The sequence below is a fragment of the Nanorana parkeri genome, unplaced genomic scaffold (assembly GCF_000935625.1).
Source record: "Nanorana parkeri isolate BGI_ZX_2015 unplaced genomic scaffold, ASM93562v1 scaffold344, whole genome shotgun sequence".
NCBI lineage: Eukaryota > Metazoa > Chordata > Amphibia > Anura > Dicroglossidae > Nanorana > Nanorana parkeri.
Genome location: NW_017306612.1, coordinates 266,499 through 280,037, shown reverse-complemented (window position 1 = coordinate 280,037; position 13,539 = coordinate 266,499). Strand labels below are relative to the sequence as shown.

Genomic DNA, 13,539 nt, shown 5'->3' with positions numbered 1-13,539 from the left:
AGTAGATTATATATATATATATATATATATATTACACACACATATACACACACACACAATCAAAAAGACACACTTGCCCCTACTTTGATCATTGTGCGTTTTAAAAAAAGATTTGTTTCTATAGATAAATAGAATATATTTTATTCTATCATTTAGTCTTTTTTACAATGACACAGCACGATGGTTCTGGTAAGGCATATCAAAGTTACCCTCTTCAATGAAATGAGCAAGGGTTGTGTGCTAATGTACTGTTGTTTCATTCAATTAGAAAAGTGGATTATAATGGGGAACGTTACACTGTATTGTTCTCTATTATAATCTATTTCTCTGATTAAATGATTACATACAGGGCTTCTGTTCTATCAAAGTTTGTGACTACGTTAGAATGTGTGACCGGTCACATTGTCGCACATTTTAACGTAATCCAGCCCATTTTTTTGGCGGTGGAATGTGTGACTGCCATTGGGTCAAGCATTCCAACGCTTTCTCAGCAGTTCCAGGGCAGATCAGCATTGCAAATCGTATGTGCAGGAGAAACGGTCTGCCCTGGAACAGCTGATCGGTCCTGAAATGTCGAAAGCGTTGGAATGCTTCACCTATTGGCGGTCACACATTCCACTGCCAAAAAACTGGGCTGGACTTTATTGCTGGAATTTGTAGTCCTTCATAGCTGGTGGTATTCTGCATTGTTGTATATTGTATTGTTAGGTTTTAAAGTCCTCTATACAGTGGCAGAACTACAGGGTAAAATAGTTGCAGCTGTGACTGGGCCCTAGCTTTGCATTCTGTCACTTGGGGGGCCCAGACATTAATCCAAGCACTTCTGGCCCTGAGTCTAACCCATCTGTCTACATACACATACCTTTTTATTGAATATATATATATATATATATACACAATCATTGCATATCGCATTACTCTCGTATTTGTAATCTTATTTATATATACTTTAGTTTTTTTCAGTGGTATGATTTAGTGGTGAAAATTATTAGTGACCCCCCAGTTTTGACTGTGGCATCTTATGTGCCCCCCCTATATATTGTTCCTAGAGTCGCCACTGCTGATGAAGGAACTGCATGTGGTTCTGAAACGTTGCATTTACCTGCGATACCACGTTTATCAAACATCAATAAAGACAGAGTGGATCCTGGTGTGCTGGGGACTATCCCATTTACATTCCCATAGACTATCTCCATTTACTCTGGACAACGCCATCTGCAGGTCACTACAGCACCCACTGGAATGTCTTGAAGTGGGATACCGGTCTGGGGCGCGATGGGATATTCCTCATGTCTCATAGAATAATGACTAGGACTCACCAGGGGGTTGTGCCAGTCGAAGCACTGGCTCTTAAAGTGCTCGGCGGCTGCGCGATAACAGGTGCGATCGTTAATATCCGCCTGATCGCCGAAAATCTCTTCCATCATCTCATCAGTTCCCGTCACAATCGAAACAATCTTCTTCACCGATTCTTGGACCAAGGCTTTGGCCTGGAGGGAGGAGGACAGGAAGGGAGAGGGATTGATACAAAAGCCGGTTACAATATAATGGGCTGATGTAAACACAAGAGGAGGTGAAAAATCAGAGGGGCTTAGGGGTACCACACTCTACTCCACTGTGCTTAAGAACCACAGCTTAGTCACAGATCCACCTCCTGGTTGCTAATTGGATAATTAGGGCACATCACTGCATTACATAGTTAAGGTCCCCACACACCTTACGATAATCGTACGATAATCGCGGGAAATCCCGCGATCGTACGATTATCGTAAGGTGTGTGGAAGCCGTGCGACCTCTACTACTGTAAGGTCGCAGGACTTTTAACTTAGGGACATGTTTCAAAACCCGCCGAGAATCGTACGATGTTCGGCGGGTGTGTAGCATGTTCGTACGATGAAAGCCGGACGGGCCGGTGTGCGCAAGCGCACACTGCCTATTAGGCATTGCGGTCATCGGGGGGCGCGGCTTGCGATCATCGCAAGTACGATCTGCCTGTCCAAGATAGGCAGATCGTAGGTTTTTTTTTAAGTACCTTACAACCATCGCAAGACAAAAGTCTTGCGATGGTTGTAAGGTGTGTGCCCAGCATTAGTCAGGTTGAAAAAAAAAACCCACAAGCCCATCGAGTTCAACCTTGAGGACATCGCCTTATTGCCAGCAAGTTTCCAGTGGTAGACTGGAGTGCAATGTTCAATGGAGGAACGCACAAGCCAATATAAAGACAGATTTAGGCATTTATATAGCTGGACATGAACTCATTGATGGGGCGAAGCTTTTTCCATATTTTTTCAGTTATTAACTGGATTACATGTTTTTTTAATTTAACTGCAGTTCAGCTATAAGATGGAAATTGCACAAACATTAAAATCTTCTACATTTGGTTTGTTTTTGCTGCCATTCTGCTGTTGATCTGTGTTTTAGCAATGACAGGGTAAGCTGCTCACCTCCTGGAGGGATTTTATCCGGGCCAGTATATCCCGGGCCTCAGTAATATCGTTGGTAGCCATGAACTTCCTCTTGAGAATGGCTATGGGCACGTCTGGGCTGGGGGTCAGGTCCAGACGGTGCACCGGCTCCAGTGTCATTCTAGGGGCCACCGTTTTAGCGCTGCCCTGGAACTGTCTCACCTTCATCCGAGAAATGGTCTGATGAGGCAAAAGCAGTGATACAGAATATGAATAACAAACTTTGAGTCTGTAGCGTTATGCTCTGACTCGCTAAGTGCCATTAGGAGAGAGAAAGAAAAAGAAAAAAAGAAAGAAAGACCATGCCATACATCTCTGCACATTATCCCATTTTACCCCTTTATTAATTCAGCAAAAACATTAAACTTCCCGTTTGAGGTGTCAGCACAGTGCCTCTGCTGCACCGAAATCCCAAGCAGCGTTGTCAGGCCAACCTGCTGGACTACAGAACTCGGACCATCCCCACCCCAATGCGTGCATTTCTTTCTTGCCCAAGAGTGCTGCTGCCTCGACTCCCAAGAGTCTGCCCTGACACTGTATGTAGGGAAAAGGTTCTTCGGAGATGTAGTTCTGGGGGTGTGCCTAGATAAGTAGGAATTGACCTCCCAGCAGCTGCTTCTGCAATAACTTTACAAGGCCAGTGATGATGTTCCAGGGAATAATAAAAGTTGTTTCTTGCTACAGGGATAAGGTAAAAGAAAAGCAAATAATGCCGAGATATGATCCAGAGAGGGAAGATTTGGGTGAGGACTTCACATACAAATTTACATCCCTGCTGAGATGAAATCAGCTAACCACATAGAGTCCATGATTTATAACCAGTCAGCAGAATTAAAACACTGGGAAAGAGGAGCTGTAATACACATTTGCCGTGCAGCACTACTAAGGAGGAAGCAGAGTCTGCATATGTAATGAACATTTTCTGCCATTTCATACAAATCTGTTTAAAAAGTACCCACAGCCGAGTATTGTACTGTGTTGGCCATCTGCAAAGTAGAAGCTTGGATTGGTATCAGCCCAAATCCAAAACTTCTACAAAGTATTCACAGAAACACTGCCATTACGACGACAATGTCATTCACAATGATGAACATTAAAACAAAACGTTGACAAAGGTGAATCTTGTAACAGATTGCTGCAGATGACATCGCACTGAAAGTTTCCCTGTCTATACAACTATGAACACTTCCATCACTCACCCGGTTTCCAAACTGCATGACGTGACTGGTATTGGTGTGCTGCTTGACCAGTTGGAACTGCTTGTGTAGGGTCTCCTTGGACAGATCCTCCTAGAAGACGAATGATAAATATTGATCGGGCATTGGCATGATTCGTTTATTGCATTACCATCTCTCCCAGAGGACCTAGGCGTGGGCAGACCAGCTACCGAACCAATAAGGTAAGGTAAGGAGAGAGGGAGAGAGAGAGTGCGCAAGAACTCCCCCCAACACGTGCACTAAGCTAGCAGCCAGGACTACCACTGAAGGGACCCCGAGGGGGCAGCTCAGCCAGCCTGAACCCTCCAAGTGGACATATCAGCAGGGAATGGCAATTGCAGGAAAGCTCAATGCGCCACTGGGGATGGTTGTTTCCCCCCAGGTGGAGAAGACACCTTTGAGCAAAGTTAAAGTGATATTAAAGGATAATCCCTCCCCCCCTCCCCCATGTTAGCATAATGACTTACCTTAATCCGATGATCTTTACTGTCCTTTTCAGCTGTCGCTCCAGCTCTGGGTGCGGGTCTCCGATCCAGTGCTTACTCCTCTGTCCTCCTCTTCTCTCATGTCCCACGGAGTCTGTGCGGGTGCACGTTGCTCCATAGACTTACCTTGCGTCTCTCCTCGTCTCCCGGCCGAACATCTGTGCGCATGCGCCCGCCCCAAGATCCTTTGCGGCCGCCCGAGGCTCTTCAGATGTTCGGATGGGAGCGCGCGGCAAAGACACGGGTAAGTTTAAACCGGTTTGAAAAGGTTTCTTTTTTTCATGTTTTTGCATCCATCTACTGCTTGCTAGCTGTAGATATATGCAACAACACGCTGGAGGGTTTAACCCTTTGAGGCTGAAATACCTAAGCGCTGGGAACCCCAGAAGCAGGATTGTAAGGATAGCCCATCACACTCCTGACCAACATGCCCCATATATCTCCTCGGTGGGAGCTGTAGTGACCAGTGGATGGTGCCGCTTGCATAAAAGTGAGTCACTGGCACACTATCCTCTTCATCATCATGAAAATGCCATTGACGTTCTGCAATCATGGCATCATAGCAGCAAGAAGCAATATTTCGGACCACGCAGGGTCCCTTCATCAGGCAATGTGACGAAGATGACGGTGTGCTGGTGACTTTCTACCCCAGATGAAATAACAGACATGTCACCAGCACACCAGTCAAGGAGTTTCAGCAAAAGTCCATTTTAATGACCATTTTGAATTGCATTTTGCATTTGCTGAAACTCCTTGACTGGTGTGCTGGTGACATCTGTTTATTCGCATGCTATTCATGGTGCCACCCGTGGTCACTACAATCACCCGCCTCTACATACAGGACATCTATTCATCCGGTAAGGAGTGCAGCAGGATACTTTCTCCTTGTTCTACCCCAAAAATGGCACAAAAGCATCTATCCTGGCAAAAAGTCCAGCAATGCAACCCACCAGGGGCCCTTTCCCAGATAACTAAGGGGAGCATATACTGGAAGAGGGGGCTGCAATGAGATGTGCATCTACACTTTTACAATGGTGGATGATGCCGTTCCTGTTTTAGGTGGGCGGAGCCTCTCTCATATACTGCCCTGGAAAACGATCGGGTCGATTTGAGCCGTTACCTCATTGCAACCGTTTTAAACATGAGGGCTGCAAGCAGATTGGCAGCCGTGGAACAACTTGTGGGGTTTTTATTCCAGATGCTTAGTGAGCTGGGTGGGTACTCTGGGGCGTTAAAAAGGTGTTCACAGCAAAACTCACCACGTCAGAGTCCTCCATCCAGCTGACGCTGTAAAGATCGCCGAGGTATGTGTCTCGCTTTTCATCGTAATAACAGGCGTAAGAGGACTCATGAGAATTGGCTGCTGTGGTTGCGTAAGCTGAAAAAAAATGATACACAAAAGATATACATAATATAATAATGATCCGTGCCGGTGAAAGAATTTCAGACATGTAGCAGTTAAAGAAATTGTAGTGCTGAATACAGTGTGAGTGCGGCCAATTTCTATAGTTCTAGCTGGTAAGCATGCAGTGAATGGTCTTTATTACAGGAGGGGAGGAGACACGACCAGTCACCCTGCACAAGGAGAGAGAGCAGCAGTGAGCGGTCTTTATTACAGGAGGAGGCGGTGACAAGACCAGTCACCCTGCACAAGAAAGAGCAGCAGTGAGCGGTCTTTATTACAGGAGGAGGCGGTGACAAGACCAGTCACCCTGCACAAGAAAGAGCAGCAGTGAGCGGTCTTTATTACCCCAAACGAAAAAAATCCCGTTTATCCCAAACGAAAACAAAATTATGCAGTTTTGCCTTTAGATGTACTTTAAATGAGAACTATGGGGTTAGGGCTTTTCCCCATAGTTCTCCTTAGGGTAACGGGAGGACACAAACTAGCGAGTAGGCATGCAGGGGAATCCAGCCCCTCCCCTGTCACTGCAGAGAGCCGTGACAGGATCGTCTGGGAAGGCGTCGGCCTGTTGAACTTCCCGCCCTTCTCAGAAGAAAAGAAAAAAAATCAATAAAAAAGATCATGCACTGTGATGCGTTCTAACAACGCACTGCAGCGCATGTGCATGGTGTGCACCACAATATGTGTGTGTTATGTGGGGGGAGGGAGGGGTTGTGCTTTTTTTCCACACATTTTTTATTTTTTTTAAATAAAAAATGTAAAACAGAATAAAATGTTATTAATTTAAAGGGGACAGTCTGCTGAACAGTTATACTATAAGCTGATGGTCGCTAAAGCGACCATCAGCTTATAGTAGAACTGTAAATGCCAGGTCCGTATGGCATACTGAGCTGGCCAGCTGGAAGCACTTTTGTAGGTCCGTATGCCATACGTCCTTGGCAGAGAAAGGGTTAAAGGAATCTGCAACAACATCTGCTGTAGTCCTTACAATGTATAGAGGCGAGTTCACTCTTACGGCTTTGCTTCAAGGAGAGAAAAAAAAAAAACATTCACAAATCCTCATCAAACTTACCATTGATGTTGTTGGGTAGATGATTCATCATAGAGCCCGATTCACAGGCCTCAATGTACAGAACCATCTGGAAGAGAAATATCTCTGTGTCACTGGAACAGGTTCTGCTACATCATACATAACAAAATATTACACCGTGTACCACTAAAACCGGGGAAGTAAATCATAGAAGGGAACTCCCCGTAACAGTAGAATACGACTGATGGGGCACTGTACCTTTTTGTACTTCTTGTTGTCATACATGTACTGAATGGTCTTGTTCAGGTCTTCGACGTGGAGCTGCAATAGAATACATCAAAGATTAGATCTCCCACTGCAGATATACAGCTCAGGAGAGCCTAGGCACCCCCTACATACTAGGAAGGGCCAGGGGTGTATCTACCGCAAGGCAAACTAGGCATGTGCCTAGGGCGGCACTTTCCAGGGGGGGCGGCAGAAAATGCTGCCCCAAACCAATGAGGCGGACAGGGCTTTGGGCATACTGGGCACTTGCCCAGTGGGCCGAGGCTGGGCGGCACAGAATCTGGCAGCGGCGGCTGCCTAATGAGGCAAGCCAGGCAAACTAGGCCGCCGCAGGGCCCTAAGAGTGGCTGCCTATTTAAAAAGCTGCCCAGAGGAGGGGAGGTGAGTTGGGGTCCGGCTGGCTTTGTACAGGAGGTGGAGGAGAAGCAGCGAGTGGCTTGGGGCTGGCTATACCATGTGATCTGATGGTGGGATGTCCCAGAAGCAGGCTGGGGACTGCTATATATCCTGTTGGCACTGATGGCACTTCGAGCTGCAGGTAAGAGGAGCAGAACATCTATGCAGGGAAAGGGAGACCCTGCATGTCCTAAACAGGATGGGTTGGGGCAAATTTAGATTGAGGGGGTGCCCAAGTTTAGTCTTGCCTAGGGCAGCACAAAACCATAATACACCACTGGGAAGGGCACTGCTATTTCTCAGCAGGAAGTCCAGACAAAAGGTGATTTTTAGGGCACAATTAACATTTATAGATGTTCCCTTTAACACAGCAAATCTTCATTTTTTTGGGAGCGATGGTCCCCTTTAGGACTCATTCACACTGTCATCGGCCGGCATGTACAGCTCTGTGCACGGCCACATCGGGCAGCTCCCGGGAAGGACAGGTGCTGCGTGTGATTAGTAAGCAGCCCCCCGTCCGTCTCTATGGGACTATGCGGCCGTACGCCCCCCTACGCTCTCCCTTCCATGCGTGGGGAGCGTACTCATACGCTGGCAGGATGGATCCTGTCTGTGTCCGAGCCAGGAAACAAGCACCCGTACGGCCACGTAGTCCCATAGAGAAGGACGGGAGCTGTGTACTAATCACACGCAGCATCTGTCCTTCCCGGGAGCTGCCCGATACGGCCGTGCATGCAGCGCGGAGCTGTATGTGCCGGCCGATTGTCGTGTGAATGAGGCCTTAATTGCTGGATTGGAGAATTAGCAATATAAGCCGACACGAAACGGTTATGAAAGCCAGGCGGCTGGGTCTAATAACGGAAAAAAAGTGACTTCCTTTGCGTAGACATGAAAGAACGGAATTCAGGGTGGTGAAGCGGTACGAGCAGCTGTGGCTGCGGAAGGGAGGTGATGGTGGTGAGGAAGGGGGAGGGAATGTGTCAGGTGGTGCTTACGTCATCATTGGGAAAGGCCAGAATACCCGGGGCTCCGTGATCGGTAAAGTAGACGAACACGTGGTCGTTGGGCCCACTGCAAGAGAAGAGAGAGACTGTTACTTATATTATTATGAAGTGACTTCATACTCAGTACTGGAAAGCTGTGCAGAGTCCCTCCTGACTGTCCAATTCATCAAAGCATCTTCTGCTCCAGATTTATATCCAGAAATAAAAAAAGTCTCAGTGCAAAATAAAAAAATAAAAAAAAAAGAGCCAAATGTACTCATTTTTCTTGCAATATGTGCACTTTTTCCTGTGTTTTATGCGTTTAAAAAATGCTGTGAGCAAATAAAAATAAGCTGCCGTTTTGCTAGAAGTCCAGTGAGCTCCCGACTTCCTGTTTCAGGAGAAAGTCAGGAGCGCTTCATGCACTGAAATTCCAAGCAATGTTTTCAGCAATGCGTGCTGGACCACAGGATTCTACCTATCCCTGCCCCCCGCTGTCTTTCATTACATGCACATCGTAATAACTTTGCAAGACACTTCTGCTGCTGCTTTGACTGTGAACAGCATGTGTTGGAAAAGTGCTCTTAGGAGATGTAGTTCTGGGGGTGTGCCAATGTAATTAAGGACTAACCTCCCTACAGCTGGCTCTGCAAAAATTAGTTAAATTTGGTTATTAGGGATGCACAGATACTGTTTTTTTTGGTATCAAGTACAGATATTTTTTTTTTTATGGTACTCGCCGATACAAACTACCGATAGCAGTGCCGTGTGCCCAGATCATCAGGAAGCCGGGTGGCAGATCATGACCCCGCCACCCGGCTTCCTGATTGGTCAGGAAGGCAGGCAGCACAGGGAAATGCAATCAGGAAGCCGGGTGGTGGACATTCAATTGCTGAGGTATGAATGCTTTTCTTAGATGGGCGACAGGTTTAGTTGCACATAGCAGAAGCCAGTAATCCATCTTCAAATCCCAACAGCAACCTATGTGTGACCCAAATTTGAGGAATAATAACCGACAAACCTGTTAATCACCTTCCCGGATCCTTTTCCCTTCACGGCCTCTGAGTCACCTCTCAGAACCGCCAAGAAGTTCTCAGGAGTGACAAACTAGGAAAAAAAAACCACACAACAGCCGCACCATCAGCAATGTATGATAAGAGGTTAGAAGTCATTTAATTTGAATTCCTATAGTGATCAAACCGGTTTTCTGAGCTAGACCGGTAAAATCTAAGTAGCACTATGATGGCTGGTTGAGCAAAACACCTCCAGCATTGTGCAAGCCTCTACACCACCTCCCCCAGGATCCATAAGAGAGCTGTGGTTGATTCCAAATTCTAGCTAAGGGAGCAGCTTTGGGTCTGGTGCATTGGCTCTCCACTAAGATTGCCACTTTGGGAACAGAACGGGCACTGGTGCAAATAGCCTCCCTTCTAAAGAGTGCCTGTGCTCCCACAGAGAATAATATGCTGCAAATATGGAGGCTTTTTTTGCAATATGCGTTCCTTTTTAACATGCCATTGAACCTGGGTAGGAATTGCGGCTAAGGGCACATGCCGCAGGCAAGGTGCCTTCAAGTGCAGTGTCACACTTGTGGATGTTGTAGCTGATATATTAATATATTCATAAAGGACCTCTATGTATAAGCCTACGGGTGAAACATGTGAGAGGTTGTAGCTGGTTGGGGGTGTGCAGTGCTGGTATTTGCTGCTTTATACACTTTTATTCAAAGTTACACTGGATTTGCTGTGAATTTCAATAAAGTCTGAAGTATTGGATATCTCTGGATAGTGCGGTCTGTTCGTAGACTACTACAGTCCAAGGTGGAGACGCACCTATTAGACCAGCACCTGGGGAGTCCTGATGGCGGCTAAGGAATTGGAGCGGGGAGATTTCCTTTGGTTCTACATATGTAAAAGCTTTGATATAAAAGTGTACCTTAATATCCTGAACAAGCAGCATGTGACTTTGTGATCGGCAAATGAGGATCATCAAAGTGCTTTTGGGGGCAGGGACACTGAAGGATGAAGATCTGCTGGAGGGTCTCATCTCCTGGGACGAGCCAGACCCCCTGCTGGTATTTACTGCCCACATGTGTGTCGGCAATGCAGCATACATGATGGGATGAGGGCAGGGGCATACGATGGAACCTTCTTCCTATGTGAACAACTGCGCAAACTTAGCTCCCACGAAGGAGCTATGGTAACCTTTGTGAGCTCTTGGACAAGGCAATCTGGACTCTACAATCAAGAATGTGATTCGCTGAGACCTGCTTCAGGAGGAGGGTTCTGAGCACAGAGAAACGGCCATGGCATGTGTGATTGAGAATGATGATGCTAGTTGAAGGAGCCTAACCTCAATTCCTATCCCTACTAACCCCCTTCAAATCCTCTCTCCATTTCCCCTAATTGTAATTAGAATGTATGTATATCTCGGTTTGTAAATAAACCCAACACTTATTTAAGACTCAATTGTCCATCATAAGGCCCCCCAAAGCAGAGCACATTCTACATTTGGCACCCCAGATGCGAGTCTCACCTCCTTTGTGTAATCCTTCAGGACTCCAGCATATACGTCTGTGCCATTGGGACGGTTTATAATGATTCCTTTGGTTGGATTCCTGAACACAAAAAAAAATAAAACATTGTATTAATTATATTTATATTACTGGCACGCTGCTCACAAGCCAAACCATTCAAAATGAAGAGAAGGGCTTCTTTAGACCTCAAGTGTAGTTGTAATTTTGTTCAAATGTCTCCCAAAAACTTCAATGGTGGTAGCAACATTAGCGATAAACTGTTTAAAATTAACTCCATTACAAAAACTAGAGGCCACCACCTAAAATTCCAGCACAAGGGGCGAAGGGGGTTCTTCACAGTTAGAGCGGGTAAGGTCTGGAACTCACTGCCACAGGCGGCGATTTCAGCAAATAATGTGGAATTGTTCAAGAAACTTTTGGACGATTTCTTAAGGGACCGTAATATACAGGGGTACAGGTACTCTTAGAATGAGATCCTAATGGGTTGGACTTGATGGACTAATGTCTTTATTCAACCTCAATTACTATGTAACTATGTAACTTACCACAAAGCCATTTTGTAATTTGACCCCAATAATGAACTCTTCCGTTTTGCTCGCTTTTGGTCTGTTAAATATGTTACTGAAAGTTTTATTCCTGAAGTGCAAAATACCAACTGTTGCTCCTGCCAAAAATCCAGTGCTAACTGGTGAAAGATGATGGCACTGGCCCCTGGGTCAAATCTGGCTCCCACGGTGTTCCACTTCAGATTGAAACCATTAAAACAAAGACTGGAGCACCAAAACCAGCTGCCATCGATCTTGCCTGCACACACTGCAGGAGGATATACCCTCCTATATTGACATGGATCTCTAAATGATCTAGATCAGAGGTGTGCAGGTGCAGCAATCGGGGTGAATCCCGATTGGACTACAATCTCATGTTTAGTTTACTAATTTGTATTGAGATTGTAGTCCATCCCGGGAGTGAGCTTGGAGCGGAGACTACTTTACAACACACACAGTGACCATGGGGAACAGACGTAGCCCCCCTCCAGAAGGAAGGACAGTGCCAGCACCAATTCAGAGATGATTGGAGGATCTACAGCCGAGTGATACACAAATAAAATAAGTTTTTGGTAGAAGTGAAGACGCTTGAATGCATTTTTAAGGTTTAACGTCTGAATTTTTTAGCTCCCTGAAGTTCCCTAGGTTTTGCAGCTTCATATACACAACACTTACTCTTCATTATCTGCGATATCGTCGTACATCATCACCACGATCTGCTCATCGGGGATGCCGTTTTTCTTGACGATTTGATAAGCGTGGCACACGTCAGCCTGGAAACACAATGACAGAAGCAAAATGTTATGTCAGTGGAATGGCATTCATCTCTAGAAATCCCGAACAGACTGGAGACATCGAGACAGCATTGTAATGTCCCCATTGGAAGATTATGCTTTACTCCTAAGCTGGTGACAACTTAAAACTTGAAATGTAGCCCACTTTAAGAAAAAAAAAGTTTAGTTAAAATTGAACAACAAAACATTACAAAATAGAAGTTTCATCATGCTTGCATTGAGCACGATACATGCGTGTTCCTTTTTATAAACTCTCTACCCTGCAAGTGGAACGCTCAGTTCTGGTAAGTAAACAGCCACTCAACAAAAATCTTCCATTCCAAAGAACGTCTGTGAGTGGGATGAGGGACAAAACCCGGACAGATTCCTAGTCGTAGTGCACCTTGTCCCAGGTCTAGGTCTAGGACATCTTGCATGCTTCTTTCCACCTAAACTCTGCGTCATCATCTCAAGTGATCAGCACCGTAACACACCCAATTGTGTTCCTGCTATAAATACACTTGTTGGCTCTTGGGAGGACCACTCAGCCCCATCTACATTACCAGCTTATCACGCTGTTCAAACAGCCCTCATTTCAAGGATAATGGTCTGAAAGTACTCATTGCAACCTCAAAAAGAAACATATATTACATTTCCATGCTTCCTTATCTGGTGTGACAAAGAATCTCCGGGAATCAAAGGCAGCAAAAAGTGATCAGGGAACTCTTGGCAAAATTCAAGACTCTACAAAGTAAACCCATCAGTGGATCTGAATTTATTAAACTGCTTCCTGGGGGTTATAGTAGGCACCTACACATAAGTGGGTACTCAAATGAGAGGGATATGGAGTGCTCCATCATGTGAATACAGATTTCATCCCTGGAGAAGGAACTTCAGCTGGCCATACATAGCAGATGTGGGCTGTGTGGATGAATCTCCCGCTGTGACTTTTGCATTACAACAGCAGGCGCCCGCCGCTGTCAGAATACATGAACAGAATCAGGAGCCAGCCAAAATTTGCTCTGTGTACGGACAGCTTTACTCTGCGAACTGCAGATGTAGAACAAAAGTCAGTGAGTGGCCCTGGCAGCCTGGAAATAAAAGTCAACTGGGTAATCAACATTTGTCAAGCCGCCAGGGCCACTCAATGTCAGTGTGGAGCAGCAGATGCAGAACAAAAGCCATCAATACTCAAAGGAAATGTGCAAATGTAGCGAACACACAAAGCAAATTTTGGTCAGCTCTTCCTGAAACGGCTCAAATTCGCTCAGTGGGTGGCCCTGTCAGCGGCCTCCTCCCTGCCATCCTTTGATCTGGAAATCAAAAGAGGGAGATGAAAATTGCTGGCCGAATAGTGACTGCAGCCAGGGCCGGTGCTAGGATTTTTGCCTACACAGGCGAAGGTGCATTTTTGTGCCC

General features: G+C 45.9%; 1 protein-coding gene across 1 annotated transcript in view; it reads right to left on the bottom strand.

The window, feature by feature from the left end:
* Positions 1-13,539, bottom strand: part of LGMN (legumain) — a 29,721-nt gene that overhangs the window by 3,160 nt on the left and 13,022 nt on the right. Inside the window, exons 3-12 of the mRNA XM_018558508.1 lie at positions 12,023-12,120; positions 10,802-10,883; positions 9,288-9,373; positions 8,279-8,354; positions 6,861-6,923; positions 6,645-6,711; positions 5,427-5,545; positions 3,665-3,754; positions 2,445-2,645; positions 1,320-1,490 (exon numbers count right to left, since the gene is read on the bottom strand). Coding sequence (XP_018414010.1) covers positions 1,320-1,490; positions 2,445-2,645; positions 3,665-3,754; positions 5,427-5,545; positions 6,645-6,711; positions 6,861-6,923; positions 8,279-8,354; positions 9,288-9,373; positions 10,802-10,883; positions 12,023-12,120 — 1,053 coding nt within the window. The remainder of the gene's footprint in view (positions 1-1,319; positions 1,491-2,444; positions 2,646-3,664; positions 3,755-5,426; positions 5,546-6,644; positions 6,712-6,860; positions 6,924-8,278; positions 8,355-9,287; positions 9,374-10,801; positions 10,884-12,022; positions 12,121-13,539) is intronic.